Genomic DNA, 17,192 nt, shown 5'->3' on the forward strand with positions numbered 1-17,192 from the left:
TTGTTATTTTGTTTTTAAAAATTTTTAATAAAACATATTATTTGTTTTGAATATTTTCTGTTTTTATTTTATGCGCTGTTTTTATTTTTTTACGCTTTTAGTATAAATTGAAGTTAAATTTTAGCTTTGCTTTAATTTCATTTTCAATAATTTAATTAAAAAATGAATACAATATTTAAACCGCAACGGCATTTCCTATTTTTAATTATAACATTTATTTTAGTTTTAAACTTTTTGTTGCCAAGTTTGCTTAGCGCGGCGATAAGATTAAAAGTTATTGAAACTATTTTGTTGTTGTTAGCCCCCCCCCCCCAAGGCAAACAGAAAATTCTTTTTCTGCAACATTTCAAATGCAACTTAATGCAAGTAACAATGTTGTGAAGTGGCGAAATAGTAATAGTAAAAAGGACAAGCAAATCGAATTAAACAAAACGTTGGTTCGTTGCTAATTTAGGCATTAATTACATAAAATGCAAAAGATCAGCAAGGCAAGTGAGCAAAATCTTATCTCAGCATCGCCTTTAGATAACTATCTCGGTGCTGCGGGGTGGGGGGTAAATGTGTGAAAAAGGGCGTGCACTTTGCTTTTGTTTTCTTATAATCTGTTCCGTTTTCTTTGCCGCTGCTTATCGCAGGCGCTTAGATAAACTGACGACGCGACGCGTCAGGTGCAGGTATAAAAAAAAATATTGTAATAAATATATAAATTTGTATGCCCCGCACCCACTGTACCTATACAGTGGGCGTGTTCGCAAGCCCAAAAATTATTGTTTTTTGCTTGCAAATGTTTGGTATGAAATTGATTTTGACTCTCCCATGCCCAAATATTTAATTTTTTAGTGCAATTTAAGAGTTGCTCAAGTTTTAAAAACTAAACGCTGATATTTTTACAAAGCCCAAACAAACTCATGCTTAATACTAAAATATTAATATTTATTAGTTTAATCAATATTCTTGTTCCAATTTCAGAACTTGTCTAACGAAAATTTTTGCCGCTTGAGTCATAATTCGATCGATTTTTGTAGATTTTTTTTTATTTTTCGCTCATATCAACAACAGGCCAATAAACAATTTGAAAAGAAATTTGTGTTTTTTTGAATGGCGAGCTCATAAAACATAAAAAACAACAACAAATGCCTAATTGCTTTGTATCTTATCTTGAGAACAATCAATGCATTTAGATATGCGCTATCTGAGTCTTCAGACTCTTTAAACATGATCAGTAGTAAACTAATCGCTTGGCAACCAAACGAAAATTCAATTGCCGAAATTAGGAAGTGTGATTTGATTAGTTGCGACTAAAAAAAACGATTGCTCTTGAACTAAATAGAGACTAAACTGAGTAAAATAAAATAAATAAAAACATGTTTTGAAGCTGAAGCAAAAATTTGCTAAAATGTAAAAGCTTAAAAAAAGGCAATGAAAATTTTAAATATAAAATTTTTAATAAATTTAAATGCATATAAAAATAAATAAGGCAGCTTTATATATTCTAAACTACAAAAAACCAAGTTAATTTTTTAGACTTTTTATATAGTAGAAATAATAAATCGTATACAAAGGTAGAAAATATTAATATATTAATATATATTAAAAAAGTAAATTTAAAATATTAAATTTGATAGCTGAAAAAAATCGTATAAAGCAAATTTAGTCAAAGTTAAACCAAAGCTAGCAAAAATGTTTGAGGTTAAAAAAAATATTCAAAATGTAAGCCTAATGATGAAAGTAATTAGGCAAAAATTAGAAATTAATGCAAAGCTGAACGTTGAGATCTTTGGTAAATTTTTGTGTTGCGACGGGTTGGACGCATTGGCCTTATCAGCATTGATGTGATTGATGTTGTCTGCTTATTGTACACTTTAGGTTTATTGTTGTTGCTGTTGCTGTTCTTGTTGTTGTTGTTGTTCTTATTGTTGTTAAAGTTGCTGCCGTTGCTATGAACTGTAACTGAGGCAATGATAATGCAAGACAATGCGTCAACAACTGCAAACACACACACACACACACACATGCAAATTAAGCATCAATTGAGCGCATTTCTAAACTGCAACAATGAAGCAACAACAATTGCAACAACAACAACAGCAACAATAGCGAGCTAAAGCCTACGCATATGTTTAATATGTAGTAGCTATAGTATATAGTTGGCGGACCTGAGCACTATGCAAGGTTCAATGCACCATAGGCTGCAGTTATAAGTGAATCCATTATCAGCAACACCCCACAGCAGCCACAGGCGCAGCAGCAGCAACAGTTGCAACAAGAAAGAAAACTGAGCAGAAAATCAGAAAAATTCGTTTGCTTTGTCTGCCTGCCAAACAAATATATATGCATATATATATATATAGTATATATATTGTCTTGTTCCAGTCTGCTCAAGAGCAGTTTGCCTTAATTTCTTGCACTCTATCAACGACCAGCGAGACGACATTGCACAAAGTTCTAGTTGCAACTGGTTATATCTTGTGCTCATGACATAGGCATACAATATTTGCATATTATACTTTATTTCTGCTGCTACTGCTTCTTCTTCTTCTTCTTCTTCTTATTCGAGCTCATAATCTACGTTGTCTGTCTGTCTGTCGGCAGAATATTTGCAAAAATTTAATACAAACTGACAAGATTTATGTACTAAACTGGTTCAAAAGTTGCTTAACTGTGAATTACAAATTTTTTGTTTTTTTTTTGTGTAAATTTGAAATTGCAAATTTGTAATTCCAATTATTGCTTTTTACATTTGTAAAATTCCAATAATATTTATTACATTTTTATTGAAATTAATCAACACGTGCTGTAATTAGGTATGAAGCTCACTTATAATTTAAATTAAAAAATAAATAAAAAGTAAATAATTTGAAATATAATTTTGATGTTATCAATACAGAGGCCTCTGATTTTATTACTAAACGATTTGTTTTAATTAATTTTGAACTATTAATAATTAAGCTGATTGGTTTTATCTATCTATGTCTATCTCAATCTATAAACTTATCCAATTTTTAAAAAATATATTTTACTTTAAATATATTTTGTAGTCATTTCTTTATCGTGGACTGTTTAAAATAAAAAAAAAAAAATTTCAAGAAAATATTTATAATAAATAAAATTGTTACAGAATTATTTCTTTATGCAATATTTGAAATTTTGCAATAAATTATACTGTTCATAAAATTAGCAAAGAATTTCAGCAAATGTCGTTATTGATTTTGCCTAAACTAGATCTGCAATTGCAAAATATATTTTATATTAATCATAATTATTTTTTCTTGATTCCTTTTCAGGTATGCGCATGACCATGTCCACAAACTCCACAATGAGTCCTCGCATACATCGCAAGGGCTTTCGTATCCCATCTAAAAGACAGCCAGGCAAAGGATTGCCCGGCAAGCTGCACACCATAGCGAGAGTAAGTGCTCAGCTCTAAACACACACATACACACGCACACATACGCTCTCTTATGCGCTCTCTTCTCTTCACTCTCTCTTTCTTTTCTAATCAACAGACAGGGACGGGCAAATTGGTAGCGGGCAAGCGAATACCACAGCGACCGCATCCGCCGCCCTGTGATAATTCCAATGACAGTGGCCTGGGCTTTGATCAGCATATGGAGTTGCGCAATAGTGCAGCAACAATTGCTGCTGTCGATAGCGCCAGCGGCAGCAGCAGCAGCAGCAACAACAACAATTTACAGCGTACAGCAAATTTGGTAGTAAATAGCGCATTAACCAATACGGTGGCTGCGGCTGCGGCGGCTGCTGCAGCGGCTACTTTACAGCAGCATCATCATCAGCAGCAGCAGCAGCAGCAACAGCAGCAACATCAACAGCAGCAGCAGCAACTTCATCAACAGCAGCAGCAGCAGCAGCAACATTCACCGCAACAGCATTTAATACGCGCCATACCCGTTTCAAGGTGAGTGTCCAGCTGCCCTTAGTATTTTTGTTTTTAAAGCACTCACTAATACACATACACACACAAGCATACAAACACACTCACACACACACACACACAGACACATACACATGTGCATACATCACATTACATTGCAAAAGAAAAATGAATACGAGACGCGCTTTGGCTTGCGTAGTTGCCATTTGATTTACCAAATCGAATTACAAGGCGAAGTACCTGGTACCGCCGCCTCTGCTCTGTTTAGTTATTGGAAATTCACCGTTAGGCCTATCACCTTACTTCACATCCCAATCCCAACGCGCACTTCCAACTCCGTCAAGCACATTTGAAGTTTTTAGTTGTGCGCGACACTTGCTTACGTTAGGAACAACGCGCACGCTCTCGCTCTCGCTCTCGCTCTTAAGCTCACTCACTCTCTCTCTCTCTTTTGCTCGCTCATTCGTCGTTGTCGTCGTCGCCGTGTGCTGCATAATGCGCGCTAGCGCCAAGAAAATATATTTGCAAGCGAGCTGTGCGTAAGTGAGATGCTTGTCCTCTCTCTCGCTCGCTCGCGCTTTGCTTTAATTCTGCTGATAAGCAAATGCACTCTCTTTGTCTCTTTGTGCCTGTTTCTGTGTGTGCGTGAGCTTGGCTTTTTGTTCTCTTTGTTTTCATTTTTTTTTTTTTTTTTGGTAATGTCTGTTGAGTTCAAATTTCAGCAGCGAATTGCATATTTTTAAACATTTGCATTTGCTTATAGCTAAGCGCAGTTTCATTAAATATATTAAATGTGCGCTTAAAATAAACAAAATATTTTTTATAAGCTTTAAATGCTTGCAACTTTGATTAATTAAGCTGAGTTTAGCTACAAAGCTTGTTTATATTAAACAATAATTTTAATGGGCGTTTTTAATTAGCAACTGGCTGCAGTAGAAAAACAAAGCTTAGAGATTCAAGACTATAAGCCAAGTTTTTATTAAGATTTTAAAATGCAAAAAACTATTTTTTTTAAATTAATCTTTTGGTTGCAATAATTTAAGCTCAGATGCTAAATTTACAAATTCAATAATATATTTAAGCTCAGCTAAAAGTATAACAGTTTTCTTTAAATTAATTATTATTTTGGTTTTATTTAGTGCGAAATATGTATTACTTATTTTATTATTTACACACTTTTCAAACATATTATTGTTGAGATTTCATTTCAAATTCCAAAGCTAACGCTAACAAATTCAATAATATATTTAAGCAATAAATTGCAAATTTACAACGCAATTAAATTGTTTGATTTTTAAAGTTTAAAGTTTCGTGGAATTAACATAAGACAGGTTTCTTCTTGCGTCTCCATCGTCGCCCTCTCTCTCTCTCTCTCTCTATCTTTTAATGCGAATACGCAGCTCCTGCGCTCCTCGCACTCTATTGCCATCTCGCTCGCTCTGTTGCGTTAGACTATTGTAGGTCATGGTGAATATGTTTAGTAAACTAGTGTGCAGCGCATTTTGTTGTTGTTTTTGTTCTATCTGTGTGTGTGTGTGTGTGTGCGCGCGTATAAATTGTTGCTGTTAGTTTTACATAAAAAATAATTACAAGCTGCTTTTAATCGCATTGTAATCGCATTTGTATCTTATCAGTGCAGCAGCAGCAGCAGCAACTGCAATTTTAGTTGTTGAGTTGTTGTTGTTGTTGTTGTTGCAGTCGAGTGTCATTCGCTTATCAACATCAACTAAATGCCACCGACAACAAACAGTCAGTCAGGCAATATATTAGAAAATCACTGCAAAACTGATTTTTATGAACAATTAAAAGCAAATACAAATTATTTGCTAATTATTTGATGAGAATTTATGACTGCCAAACGTTGTATTGCAAACTTAGTAGAGCCACTAGCCTAATTAATTGTTGGCTGCTGCTAATTAAATTTGCATTTTGTGGTTTTTTGTTTAAGCTGCCAAAACTACGCAGTATATTTGTCTATAGAGCAAATATTACGCATACGACATGTATGCGCTCGCTCTCTCTCTCTCTCTCTTACGCTTTTGCCGGCTTGTCTCAAATTTTTTTGCTGATAAGCGCCTTAGCACATTTGGCTTAGGTTAGGATTTCAGCCAGCTAAAATAAGCGGCTGCTATTGTTATTATTTATAATATTATACTTGTTGTTGTTGTTGACTACCTGTTGCTTAATATCAAGTTATGTTATGAAATTTGCAATGCCATAATAATAATAAGCACATGTTTATTTCGCATACAAACACAGTTCATTATGACACCAGGCACAGTGTCTCAAGTTCTATGCGCACTGATTCATTTCGTAATTGAATGCTTTAGTTTATTGTGTGCAATTATGTTTAATATGCTATTGGGTTTCATATTGAAACAAATATTAAGTTAAGTTAGCATTGGCATTGATTCATTTGAAAATTTTTGTCATTCGAATCATGCATAATAATTCAATACAAACAATGTTTATGCTATACAAATCTTCTATGCAATAACTCAAATCATTTATATAAATCGTAATTATAATGATTCATATTATTTTGAACAATCATGCAAATCATTTGAATTAATGTTGAAAATAATGCAACTGAACGAATTCCAATTGTATTTTTCATGCTTTGCGCTTTATTTCAATTGATTGCTGCTGCATATAGTTCAGATATAGTCTATATGTAGTTGTAGTTGCTTTTCACTTTTTATATTTCTTGCTCTATAGCCTGTTACTTGTCTTCTATTGATTGTTGTTTATATATACGCTATATACGCATTTATATTTAGTTTTTGCTCTGCTTTTTATTTGATTTTGCTGTAATACATATGAGCAAATGTAAATGTGTGTGTGTGTGTGTGTGTGTGTGTCTACTATAAAAATGCTTTAATAAAAACTAAAACAAACAAACAACAATTTATTGGAATTTACAACAAAATCATAAAATACATTTTCACATATACGCATGTGTATATGTATGTGTGTGTGTGTGTATATATCAGATCGCGACATGTCAAGAAAATGCCAAACTTTTTGGACGACATTGAAGTGGAGACAGCAGTGGAGCTAAGCAGCGCCAACAACGATGAGGACACAGGCTTCGGCACCGACAGCAATCAGACAACAGCAACACCAACAGCAGCAGCAGCAACCACAACGGAGCTCTTTGGCAGCATCTTCAATAGTTCGGCGACAACGCTGCAAAACTTTGCATTGCAACAGCAGCAGCAGCAACAACAGCAGCAGCAACAGCAGCAGCAGCAGCAACACTATCAGCAGCAATCAGCCAACTTTCATTATCCTGGATTGCATTTGCAGCTGCAACATGCCGCTGGCCGCACTGCTGGCAAACATATAAAACGCAAAAAACTTGAATGCAATCATGTTGAGCTCGATAATGACGATGCCTGCAGTGAGGATGAGTTTATACGCAAAATTGCCACCGCTAGCAGCAACCACAACAGCAGCAGCAGCAACAACAACAACAACAACAGCAGCAGCAGCAGCAGCAGCACTGAAGTCGCAACTGCAACTCGCATTATTGCTGTCAAGACTTTGCCTAATCTCAGCAACAGCAGCAGCAACAACAAAATCAGCAGCAGCGACGGCGCTGATCTAAAGTAAGCGGGCAACAAAAATTAATAATAAATACAGCAAATACCACAACAACAACTACAGCAACAAGCAAATTGAATAAACAAAATTCTACAAATTATATTTTATATGCAAAAACTAAATTTTTCAAATACTTAGGCTAGCAATTTTCGTTGGCATGTAAAAAATTATTTAAAAAATATAAACAAAATTTAGTAAACAAAAAATAGCTTAAAAAATGATTTTTTATATTATATATTTTTTATAATATTTTGCATGCTAAAACCAAAAATTATTGTTTAAAGATTTTTTTAAAGCATTTTAATGCAAATTTCTGGCTGCAAACATTTATTTTGGCTTATTGTTGTTTTGTATGTATATGTGTATATATGTATGTGTGTGTGTGTGTGTGTGTGTGTGTTTTTGTTATTGTTGCTTACACTTTGGCGCAAATGTAAACAAACAGCAGCAAAAATTTATTTAATATGCAACTTTTAGTTTTGTATCCAACATAAAATAACAAAAACAAGCAAACAATTAAAAATTTATTAGTTATTTGCTTGCGTGTGCGTGTGTGTGTGTGTGTGTGTTGGTGTTGTTTTAATAATAATACTATATATCATTTCGATTCCATGTACACTTGCATGTTGCTCCAGCATATGTAGCGCTAAATTCTTATTCATAAATCATAACACACACACACACACACACATGCATACGCACTGATCATTATGGCAACTGTATAAATCAATTGATTTTTAGTTAAGTTCAAAGTTCAACTACTAAGCCTACGATTTGTTTTTTTTTTTTGTTTTATGTGCGCAGATTCATTGGAACGCGCACAGCGACGCGTGTGGCCAACAAGCGGCAGCCGACAACGCCGCTGAACAGCATCGCCAGCTCGAATGATGGCCAAGTGCAGCTCGAGATTGTCTCGCAGCCGGAGCAGCAGCATCGGGCGCGCTATCAGACCGAGGGCAGTCGCGGCGCCGTCAAGGATCGCAGCGGCAATGGCTTCCCCATCGTGCGTCTAACCGGCTACGATAAGCCGTCCGTGCTGCAAGTGTTCATTGGCACCGACATTGGCCGTGTGGCGCCCCACATGTTCTATCAGGCCTGCAAGGTCGCGGGCAAGAACTCGACGCAGTGCAACGAGAAGAAAGTCGACGGCACCATGGTCATCGAGATTGACTTTAAGCCCGAAACGGACATGACCATCACCTGCGACTGCGTTGGCATACTCAAGGTGAGCTCCAATCACACCCAATATTTATATATATGACAATTGCTTTGCTTTGCTTTGCCAGGAGCGCAATGTGGATGTCGAGCATCGCTTTCCGGAGCACTTGGCGCAGAAGAACAAAAAGAAGTCCACACGTTGCCGCATGGTTTTCCGCACGCAGCTGACGCGTGACGATGGCAGCAGCGAAACGTTGCAAGTCTGCTCCAATCCCATCATATGTAGTAAGTACTCATCACATATATATAGCGCATATATATTTATAGCGAGTGGACTGCGCAATCCGCTGTATATATTGAAAATTTAAATGTGCATATTTCCGTTTTGAAACGTTTTGAACTTTTCGACGTCACTTGAAAACATGTATAAGCGTATTTGTGATTTATTTCAGATTTTTCAAAGATTTTGTAATTACTTAATATGGTGGGTGTAAGCGTTTTTATCGATTTGCAGGGAGAGTGGGGGAGGAAATTAAACAAAAGTAAAATAAAAGCGTTTCGATGTGCTGGATATAGCAAGCAGCCTATATACTAAATTTGGTTTGCTCTAGCTCTTCTAGTTGCTGAGATATACGCGCTCAAACAGTCGCTCATTTGTAAATACATTTTAATTGCCTAATATGGTGGGTGTAAGCTTTTATTTAGATTTGCTGGAGTGGGGGCAGCATATAAAACAATATAAAATATAAGGAACATGTGCTGGGCACAGGAGCAGCTACATACAAAATTTGGTTGCTCTAGCTCTTCTAGTTGCTGAGATATACGCGCTCATACAGTCGCTCATACAGACCAGACATGGCTATATTGTATCAGTGCGTCTTGCTGAGCTGAACAAGCATATGGATGCTTTGTTGGCTCTGCCACGCCTACTTCTAGCTGTTGCACAACTTTAAAACACCCTTCTAAATTTTTTACAAAAATATCAAAGTGTATAAAACTGAATTTCATTTGCAGCACAACCGCCTGGCGTGCCCGAGATATGCAAGAAGTCATTGAACTCCTGTCCCGTCGATGGCGGCCTCGAGCTGTTCATCATAGGCAAGAATTTTCTAAAGGACACCCATGTGGTGTTCCAAGAGACCTACGACAGTGTCAATGCCGACGATCCGGCCACTGAGATTGCGGTGCGACAGCAGCTGATCGGCGGCACTGCCGCATTGTGGGAGCAGAGCGTGCTGCCCGACAAGGAGTATTTGCATCAGGTGCGTCCACCCACCCAGTCACTAATTGAGGCTTAAACTAACCCTAATATGTTCCCATTTAGACGCATTTGATTTGCACTGTGCCCCCGTACTTGCATCAGAATCTATTGAAGCCAGTTAGCGTCCAGGTGTCGATCATCTCCAGCGGCAAGAAGAGCGAGCCACACACCTTCACCTATACGCCCAAGGGTAGCTATACGACTCTGGCAGCGGCCAGTACCTTAAGTAGCACAATGCGTAACCAAGGTATTTATTTGTTAACTATTTTAATTACTTACACTATAAATTCAATGCTATGCAATAATTATGACTTATTAGCCAGACCCGAACAAAAATGCAAGCAGGGCAAACAAATCCATAAACCAAAAACAAACAACAAAACAAAACAAATACAACAACAACAACCACAAGCAATGTTTATAGATTGCATTTCGTTCATAATAATCATACATAAGCTAAAATAACAATCAATGCATAAATTATTAGGCAGGGCCAATCAACAGGCAGGCAAACAGTTAGTATTAATGCATAAACTAAAACGTATATAAATATGTTTGTAGCACAAACTAATTATATAAAACATATATATATATAGTTCAAGCGTTTCAATCAAGTTTTAACTATAAACATTAAGTCTTCATGCGTTATACTTAAACAATCACTTTCTTTATTCGCTGGCTGGCTTAATAATGACAAAGTTTAATGACACAGTTTTGGAATATTGTGTGGACTTGAACTCTCCCGATTTCTTGTAGCGCACATTATATTTATTATTTATTTTTTGCAAGCAGCGCAATTAGCACGTCTATTGTTAATAATAACAAATATATGCTTATATATTTTTTTGCTCAGACGCAGCAGTTTGCTAATTGTTAACAACAACGCAAGCAACAAAATAAAATATTTAAAAAAAATAAATGACTGCACAATCTAAAGAAAGTTGGGCAAGCCAACATTAAAGTGTTAGGATCAAAGGATTTCAAAAATTCTAAACAAAAATATTTATTTTCTTTTTAATTATTTAATTTGAACTTAGTTCATATGAAAATCAAAATCCTTTGCAGACTTCAGCATTAACCCTAACCAAACTCATTCATTTGTGAATGTTTCTGTCACATTCCATGGTCTTCACTGAAATCATAAATCATTAAATTTTGTTGCCTGTCCATGGAGCTAGCCTATAACTTTGTATAACGCATGAAAACTATAACTAAATATATCAACTCATATATAATTTAAGCGCGAACAAGAGAAAACAAGACTATAAATAATAAATAAAATATAATTTAAGTATATATAATATATAAAAATGAAAGTAGGGGCCAACTAGAACTATATATAATCTGATCTATATGCAGCACAAGGAGAGCTTTTGCCCAAGAGCTTTCCTTGCAACAAATCCTAGTACTTAATACTTAAAAGAAATGCAGCGTTTCCATCGGACGCATTCAGCTTAAAGCGCTAGCCTCCCAACCAACTCAAGAAACTCTCTCGAACTCAACTGTACCGAAGGCAACACGAGCGGAAACTGATCGAGACAACTCTGTGGTGTGATTGAGATATTGTGTGTTAGCTTTACTTGAAGTCGAAGTCGAAGACGAAGACGAAGACGAAGAAATCCTTTCCTAGTTGTTGTTTTGCGAGATTTCTTCTAACATATTGTTGCGCCAGTAGTTTCTTCTAGCTTGAGTTGTTTTCTATGTATGCGTGTGTGTGTGTTTGTGTGAGTGTGTCAGCTTTTCAGAGTTTTCTTGATCACATTTCCACCTCAGAAAAAAAAAGTAAAGAAAACCCAACACGATCAGACCGAAGCCAGACGAAGCGAAGCGACTGCAGCAAGAATTCTGAATTCTGAATGAAGAAGCAGCAGCGACAGCAGCAGCAGCAGCAGCAGAAGAAGAAGAAGCAGCAGCAACAGCTGAAAGAAGAAGAAGATGAAGAACAAGATCATGCTGAAGCATTTAAATTAGAAGGCAGCCATTTCTAATAAAAGGCAGGAATTTTTATGCAACCTTAAAACAAAAAAAAACAAAAAGCAACCTAAAAAAATATACATATATATATTTTTACTTTATTCTTCCTTCCCCCTCCTTCTCTTAGCAATTTAGGTGCTCAATAATAACTATATAGTCAAATATGTAAACATTTTGAGTGCTATAAAATGCAAATTATATCAAAGATCTAGTCATGACATTTTTCCCCATTAAAAAAAAAAAAACAAAGATAAAAGAAATTACCAAAGCCAAAGCTTAAAATGGAATTTTGATAACCAAAAGCTATGCACACACTCTATATACATGGGTCGAAACTAGTCCCACAACAACAATATCTCACACATACATAAGTAAAAAATTCACACTACTTTTGGAGCCTATGAACGTGAACGTGACCAGAGTCCGTGGATAAAGCACAGCCCACCACAGCGAGGAGAGCGGACCGAGCGCATCCAACTCACAACCAACCAACCAACCAATCTACCCCCTACTCAACCAGGAGCCACCACGATCACTGCAACATTTAGGGTACTGGTTATAAAAAACAAAAAAACAAACAACAAATACAAACAAATTACCAAACAAGTTAATGCAAAATATTTATAATCTTTTGAAAGTACCATTGACATCTCGTACATTCCCCCCATCATATAGCAGCCACCCCGACAACCATTTTATCCACACACACACACATACACATACACACAACACACATACACATACCTTTTTTTTTTATTAACTATACACTACATACAATTAACATAATTTAAAGCTAATCATTTAGTATTTATAACATACTAAAATTAATTTGTTTTGCAATTTCTGTTAATTTTTTGCCATTCGCCCCCAAAATTTGTAATTCACATGTTATCATTACATGAAGCATATATTATAGGTTGACTATAGGTTGAAACCCTTAGCACAAAATATTATTGGAACACTCTCTATATGGAATGCAGCCTCGAAAAAAATATAACATTCAAAGAGTTCGATGATTTTCAATATGCAATTTCTTAATAAACTTGAAATAAATATTATTACATTTTTTTTTTTAAATGACAGTCAACCTATTTTATATGCGCATCACATTTCCCAAGCCCAAATTTTGATAAAACTGTTTCTATGTGTGGGTGTATGGTATTTCGTATATTTTTTTGAATTTATTTCTAAACTCACACTCTATTAAGATAATTTTTTTAGTCCTTCATTTTTAGCATACGCATACTAACCCGACATGAAAAAAGAAACACAAAACATAACCACATATCAATAATAAAAAAAAATACATATATATATAGAGCTATATAAATCAAAAAAATATATATAATTAGTTGCATAAGTTTAAACCTAAGAGAAACGAGCGCTAAGAAACGCTTTAGCTTTAAGTTTAGCTTTTAAAAATCAAGCGAGAAACTAGCTATAAAAAAGCGTTGCCGCTGGAAATTGCTTTAAAGTGCAGAACAAAGAGAGAGAGTTTGCTGTGTATGATAACTGAGAGAGCGCGACTGTTGTTCTAAGAGAGCGAGAGAGAGAGAGAGAGAGCTGCGTTCACTATTTTATGTTTTTGTTCTGGAATTTGGAATCTTCTCTGATCGAATAGCATTGTTAGCTTTCATCGTTGGTAATTTGTTTGTTTTACTTTTCTGTGTTAGTCTGCGCTGTAAGCAATTTCCAAGCAATGCCTAAAATAATATTTAAAATAATAATTTAAATTAGTTGCTTAACATTTAGTGCTCTAAGGTTTTTAGCCACTATATGTAGACTTAAGTGTTAACCCAACATATACATAAACATCTCTACATATGTCTATATATTTTAGTTTGTAGTCACCTCCACCCCCCAAAAACCAACCAAAAGCCCCTACCCCTGGACCTCGCTAGCTATACAGAGTTGGCAGCGCTAATAGCAAGCAATGTTTTCCAATTTTTGAAATTCAGTATAGTATATATAGTATACATATTAATATATGCCGTAAGTCTTAATTGATATACATATACCTATGTACATACGAAATATTTGCTCTCTATTATGCGCTGCCAGCTGATCTCTCACACACACACACACACACACACACACACACACATACACTTACACTCTGTCTCACTATCTCTCTCTTTTATTCTATGTTGCGCCCTTTAAATATTTTTACTCTTTTTTTAGCGCTTTATTCAGTTTTGCCCACAGCCGCCCCCGCTGCCCTTGAATCCTTTTTCCTAACATTATCCTCATGCACTTGCAATTTATAATTATCTTTAGTACCTAGTGCTGTTGTCTGAACTTTTTTGAACTTATGTTCGAGTTCCAGTATAAATTTCAAAACTTAGAGCATTTAAAAAAAAACAAAGCTGCGAATAATATTAAAACTAATTTGCGTTGTGAATTAAATATAAACAAATTATGAATGAAACTAATTAAATATATTTAATATATACATATTTTAAATTCGATACATTTTAATTTAATATATATATTTTTTTTGAAATAAATTTGAGCTTAAAATAAAAGCAACTTAAGTATAAAAACTTTTCTACATTTAAATTTAAATTCAATATATGTTTTCCAAAATAAAATATTTTGTTAGCGCATTTAGAGCTTCGGCTTGCCGATTTATTTGTTAAATATTTAATGCTAAAGTTTATTTTTTAGTTGAGCAAACCCCAATCCCCACCCAAACCCTTAGAACTGAGCTCGCTCAGCAAGCAGAGCTGAAGCAGCAACAAACACACACACAGCCACACACTCACACACACATAGACACACACACACACACACACACACACACATATGAATATGCATGCCTGCCATTATCTGTATACTAAAATTGCAAACTTTTGTATTTGTAGATGTGAACTTCATGGACACAAACGTGGGCGCGCCCAATGGCAGCTCTGGGTGGGCAACAGGCGCAGCCAATGGCGCCGCAGTTGTGGCAGCCACAACAGGCGGCGTGGGCGTGGGCGTTGTGGTGGAGACAAAGCATGAACTGGACTCGGGCATGATGCCGCCGCCGATAACAACACAAATCCCAATGGGACTGCGCCGCTCCTCGCTGTCTGGCGGCACGCCAATGATAACGGATCAGCAGCTGGAGGCGGCGCTGAAGAGCGAGCTGCTGGACGAGGGCAGCTCGCACAGTCCGCTGACTGCGGATGCGCTGCACTCGCCGGAGGCGCTTAATCCTTGCAGTCCGACGGCGCTGCAGCAATATCATGCGCACTATGCGCGCAAGGCGAGCCTGGACACGATCATGTACGATCAGTCGAATAGTCTGCCTGGATTTCCAGTGCCGGCCACAGCGGTGGACATAGATCCGGCTGCAGTGGCAGTGGCTGTGGAGCTGGCGGTGAAGAACGAGATTGTCAAGCATGTGGTGCAGCAGCAGCAGCAGGAGCAACAGTTGCAGCAAGTGCAGCAGCAGGTGCAACAACAACAGCAGCAGCAGCAACAGTCTGCGGCCAATGTGCACAAGTTTATTGACGAACTCACCAAATCCACCTCAGTGGTGAATACGGTAAGCGGCACCAGCGAGCCGGCGCTGTTTAGCACCTCGGCGGCGATCGATCATGCGCTCACCGATATTCTGCAGCAGAAGGTGGGCGTGCTCACCCACACGCACACACACACGCACACGCATACACACACACACACGGCGGCAGCGGGCACGCAGCTGAAGCGCAGCCTGTCGCTCAGCAGCAGCAGCAACTCGAGCAGCTCGCTCAGCAGCAGCGGCGCCGACAGCTCGCCCAATAGTTCGCCACTGACGCAGGATATTATATTGAACTCGGAGCCGGCAGCGGCATTGGGCGCTGGACTGCAACTGGCGACGGTGCCCAGCACGCCGGTGGCCACCGCAGCCCTCAGCACCGACATCATCATGAATCCCGCCGTCTCGCCCTCGACCATACTCTGCTCGGCGAACGGCGCTGCCACCGCGGTGGTGCCCAACATCCTGGCGCCCCACCAGGTCACCATGGCCAACTCCATACTGAATGACATTGCCATGCAGCCGGAGCCCACGCAGCAGGACGCTGCAGTCGCCGCTCTGGCGCTGAGCAACATCATGATGCGTCCACAGCCGACAGCAGCCGCCGGCGTCGATGTGCCCAGCACGCCAGCAGCGCTGCAGCCCGAAGTGGCAGCCACTGCCACCTCCACCGCAGTCAGCAACATGATCATCAAAGCTGCTGCCGATTTTATTACCACACAGGAGCAGGAGCAGCATCACTATCATCACCATCACCAGCAGCAGCAGCAGCAACAGCAGCAGCAGCACCAGCAGCAGCAGCAGCAACAACAACAGCAACTCACACAGCAAACCACTGTGGCCAACACCACCACCGCTGCTGGTGATCCGTTGGTTAACTTGCTCTTGAATCACAGCGCTGCCACTCCCGAGGCAGCTGTCGATGCTGCAGCCGCCGCTGCTGCTGCTGCTGCCGCCGCCGCCGTCGCTGGCTTTCCAGTGCATTTGCCCGTGGTGCCGCCCACACCGCAAGAATCTCTCATTGTTGCGCTCGCCACCGAGAACGCGCTGCAGAACTCCGTGGCCACCGCTGCGGTCACACCCAACGGCGCCGTCATGACGCAGCAGGCAGCGGCGCCCACCAACGCCGGCGCTGCCAGCATTCTGCCCGCTGCTGTCGGTGCCGTCGCTGCCGCAGCGGCGGTCGCTGTCCAGCCGCCCATACCGCAGGAGCTGACCACCATGTCCGACCAGGATCTGATTAGCTACATCAATCCCAGCACCTTTGATCAGCGTAAGTTTGAAAGACTTTCCCACTATTGAAAATGTATTAATAAACTTCTTTTAATTACAGTTTGAACGCATGAAACAAACTAATTAAACAATTGGATTAACTAAACAAAATGGGGAACCTAAACAGGCCTAATCCTAAGCTTAGTTATAAACAAACACACACACACACCTTATTGGTTATTTGTATTTATTAAGACTTAGCTGTATATCATATTTTATTTTATTTTTTTTTTTTTTGTGTTTGTGTAACTTGAATTGATTTTTGAATACCAGAAAAGTCAAATTATCTCAAAAATGATAACGACTGCCATATGAGTACACGAAGGAGTAAACAATAAAACAGGCGCATTAAAAATTAATTAATTAACTACAGAATTGCAGTTTGCAAAAAGCAAGAATGAATATTATACATGTAATATGGAAATGCATCATTATTAATATTATTATATATATATTTTATTTTTTTTGTGTTTAATTATTATTTTGCGTTATTTTTTTGTTGCGTTCTAAGCCGAACTTTCTGA

General features: G+C 38.0%; 1 protein-coding gene across 4 annotated transcripts in view; it reads left to right on the forward strand.

Annotated features, from left to right (window-relative positions):
• The window catches only part of LOC108606532, a 35,849-nt gene extending 18,759 nt beyond the window's left edge, over positions 1–17,090 (forward strand). For 2 of the 4 annotated variants that reach the window (XM_017996707.2, XM_017996706.2), the window contains exons 2-10: positions 3,285–3,409; positions 3,507–3,916; positions 6,886–7,503; positions 8,303–8,723; positions 8,785–8,941; positions 9,671–9,918; positions 9,981–10,164; positions 14,756–16,669; positions 16,730–17,090. In XM_017996707.2, coding sequence (XP_017852196.1) covers positions 3,285–3,409; positions 3,507–3,916; positions 6,886–7,503; positions 8,303–8,723; positions 8,785–8,941; positions 9,671–9,918; positions 9,981–10,164; positions 14,756–16,669; positions 16,730–16,734 — 4,082 coding nt within the window. In that variant the 3' untranslated portion in view covers positions 16,735–17,090. The remainder of the gene's footprint in view (positions 1–3,284; positions 3,410–3,506; positions 3,917–6,885; positions 7,504–8,302; positions 8,724–8,784; positions 8,942–9,670; positions 9,919–9,980; positions 10,165–14,755; positions 16,670–16,729) is intronic. The other 2 variants (XM_017996710.2, XM_017996709.2) reach the window with 1 other exon arrangement.
• Positions 17,091–17,192: the final 102 nt, after the last annotated feature.

Source organism: Drosophila busckii, chromosome X (genome assembly GCF_011750605.1).
Source record: "Drosophila busckii strain San Diego stock center, stock number 13000-0081.31 chromosome X, ASM1175060v1, whole genome shotgun sequence".
In the NCBI taxonomy this organism is placed as follows: Eukaryota; Metazoa; Arthropoda; class Insecta; order Diptera; family Drosophilidae; genus Drosophila; species Drosophila busckii.